The sequence below is a fragment of the Apium graveolens genome, chromosome 9 (assembly GCF_009905375.1).
Source record: "Apium graveolens cultivar Ventura chromosome 9, ASM990537v1, whole genome shotgun sequence".
NCBI lineage: Eukaryota > Viridiplantae > Streptophyta > Magnoliopsida > Apiales > Apiaceae > Apium > Apium graveolens.
Genome location: NC_133655.1, coordinates 53503632 through 53506848, shown reverse-complemented (window position 1 = coordinate 53506848; position 3217 = coordinate 53503632). Strand labels below are relative to the sequence as shown.

The 3217-nt window shown below is 38.0% G+C and overlaps 1 protein-coding gene across 1 annotated transcript; it reads left to right on the top strand.

Annotated features, from left to right (window-relative positions):
• Positions 1 to 240: 240 nt before the first annotated feature.
• On the top strand, positions 241 to 1257 carry LOC141685260 (uncharacterized). The gene has a single exon (XM_074490373.1). It carries the CDS (start codon positions 241 to 243, stop codon positions 1255 to 1257), a length of 1017 nt encoding a protein of 338 aa, XP_074346474.1.
• The last annotated feature ends 1960 nt before the right edge of the window (positions 1258 to 3217 follow it).

Below are 3217 nucleotides of genomic sequence, written 5' to 3'. Positions count from 1 at the left end.
CTAGTTATAATTGTAATTTAGGTATTCGTTAAAAAAGGTATAAAATTAGTGAAACGCAATGTAATTGTATATGGTATGATAGGTTTATCATAATTTGTTAAATGGGTAACCATGATAATTTAATAACTGCCATTATCCGAATAAAATTATGCGTAGTTATTATATACTCAAGAAAATGATTAGGTGTTAGTAAATTATGAATTTTTATTTAATATTTGAAATTATGATCAGGTAGGTTATATGGATAAGTCATGGATATCTGCAGATAGGGATTCATTAGACTATGAAATTGGGGTTGAAAAGTTTTTGATATCTGCTAAAGAAAACTGTAAGGATCCTAAGATGATACCCTGTCCATGTGTACGTTGCTGCAATTTTAAGAAATTCTCGGTAAAAATCATTAGGGGGCATCTATATGAAAAAGGTTTTAGTTTAGGGTACGTCAATTGGATTTGGCATGGAGCTAAAGCTAGCTGTAGGTCATCGGATGGTAGCACAATACCACCTCCGTGTTCGGAAAATATTGAACAGAACATTGAAGAAAATTTTGTTGCATCACAGGTAGGTGATATCTGTGAAGCATCATATAATAACCGGGGTAATTTGGGTGATGATTGTGATAAGGATTCAGAGGAGTTTAAGAGGTTTTTGGCCGATTCCGAGCAACCTTTGTTTGAAGGCAGCGATTCTAGTAAATTAGATTTGATGCTCAAGTTACATAACTGGAAAGCAAGATTTGGTATTAGTGATAGTGTGTTTACGTATTTACTTTCTTCCGTTGGCTCCTTACTTCATAAAGATCACGTCTTGCCAAGTAATGCATACACAGCTAAGAAAACCCTATCTGATTTAGGTCTTGAATATATTAAGATCCATGCATGTCCGAACGAATGCATTCTATATAGAGGTGTAAATTCTGATTTTGTCGAGTGTCCCAAGTGCCTCATATCTCGCTGGAAGTTAGGCAAGGATGGTAAAGTGAGAGTTAACGTCCCGGCTAAAGTTATGTGGTATTTTCCAATCATTCCAAGATTTAAACGGATGTTTAAGTCGAATTCTACCGCTGAGCTTCTGACTTGGCATGCTAACCAAAGAAGTCAAGATGGGCAGATGCGTCATCCAGCCGACTCTCCTTCATGGCGGAATGTCGATTATAAATGGCCAGAATTCGGTAATGAGCCGAGAAATCTTCGATTAGCCATGGCGGCAGATGGTATAAACCCCCATAACAATGGCATGAACAATAGGTATAGCTGATGGTCAGTAGTGTTGACAACATATAACCTTCCTCTGTGGTTGTGCATGAAAAGAAAGTTCTTGATGTTAACAATATTAGTGTCTGGTCCTCAAGAGCCATGTAATAATATTGACGTCTTTTTGCAACCACTTATTGATGATCTCAAAAAGCTCTGGAAAGAAGGTGAACCAGATGTGTACCACACTCATACTAAATCTTCTTTCATTGAGGGCAATATTAATGTGGACAATAAATGATTTTCCCGCTTATGGGAACTTGTCCGGTTGTGTCAACAAGGGTTATATGTGTTGTCCAGTTTGTGGCGACGATACTGTAGCCAAGTATTTACCTCATACCAAGAAAATATGTTTTCAAGGCCATCGTCGATATTTACCTAGGAATCATCGTTATAGGAGGAAAAATACGGCTTTTAATGGTGAGCAAGAGTTAGGAAATGCTCGTCAAATCCTTTCTAGAGAAGAGGTGTCAAGGCAGCATGAGCGGATTAAATTTGCTTTCGGGAATGCAGTAAAGAAGTCCAAAAAGGTCGACTGTCCATGGAAGAAAAAGTCAGTTTTCTTTGAGTTAGAATATTGGAAGTTTCATCATGTCCGTCACTGTCTCGATATTATGCACGTCGAGAAGAATGTGTGCGACAATCTTATTGGGACACTCCTAAATATGAAATTTAAAACTAAAGACAGCGAGGCCTCCCGACTTGATATGGTTGAAATGGGCATTAGGACAGATTTGGCTCCACAAAAAGTAGGAGCACGGAGAACGTACCTGCCCCCTGCTGCTTATACTCTTTCAAAGGAAGAAAAAAGAAAACTATTAAAATCATTGTCATCAATGAAACTTCCCTATGGACATTCATCAAACATAAAAAATTGTGTCTCGATGCCTGATATGAAGTTATTTGGGCTGAAGTCTCTGGATTGTCACATACTACTTCAACAGCTGCTCCCAGTTGCAATTCGTGGAATTCTCCCAAAAAATGTCCGGGTTAGCATCATTAGGCTGTGTTTCTTTTTCAATTCTTTGTGCACTAAAGTTGTCGAGGTATCAAAATTGGATAAATTATAGTCAGATATAATATTAACCTTGTGCGAGCTGGAGAAAATATTCCCTCCCTCTTTTTTCGATGTAATGATACATCTTACGGTTCACTAGGTTAGAGAATTGTGTTTGTGTGGTCCAGTTTTTTACAGATGGATGTATCCATTTGAACGGTTCAATAAGGTGCTAAAAAGTTATGTGTGAAACCGTTTATATCCGGAAGGTTGTATAGCTGAAAGCTATCTCGAAGAAGAATTTGTAGAATTTTGCAGCGAGTTTGTTCGGCAGAGTTGCACAACTACAGGTCTTCCGAAGGACAAAGCCAAACTTGATGGTCCGTTATCTCCTGCAATAATATAGTCAGTCGAAGAAAAAGAGCGAGATGAGGCACACCTGCATGTTCTTCAAAACAACTCGGAAGTGTATCCATACATCACGTAAGTTAAATTAAATAACCCTTGTCTCAATCTTCTTTTAGCGAGTATTTATGGTATTTCCTTATCAATACTTTTATTTCTAGGATGCACAAGGAATTATTAGAAGAAACCTATCGAGGGAAAAAAAGACCGTGCAATGGCTAATCGGATAGCACAATCGGTTATTTTCTAGTCGGTTTGAAAAAAAGGTCAGTGAAATGATAAGGAATGGAGAAGATGTTCCTGAAATGATAAGATGGCTTGCAGGCAAACCATCTTTTTCTGTATTGACTTATGAAGGCTTTCTCATTGATGAGGTTCGATATTTCACAAAAGACCGAGATAATGCGCAGGTGGTCCAAAACAGCGGCGTGTCTTTAGTTGCTAAAACTGTCCAAGTGAGTAGTGCCAAGGATTTAAATCCCGTGGAGAGCGATATGACATTTTATGGCGTTATTGAAGAAATTTGGGAGTTGGATTACCGTGCATTTAAGGCTTCGTTGTT

Bases quoted from the DNA above. Each gene is read 5' to 3' on its own strand.
- LOC141685260 (XM_074490373.1), top strand. From the start codon at position 241: ATGGATAAGTCATGGATATCTGCAGATAGGGATTCATTAGACTATGAA.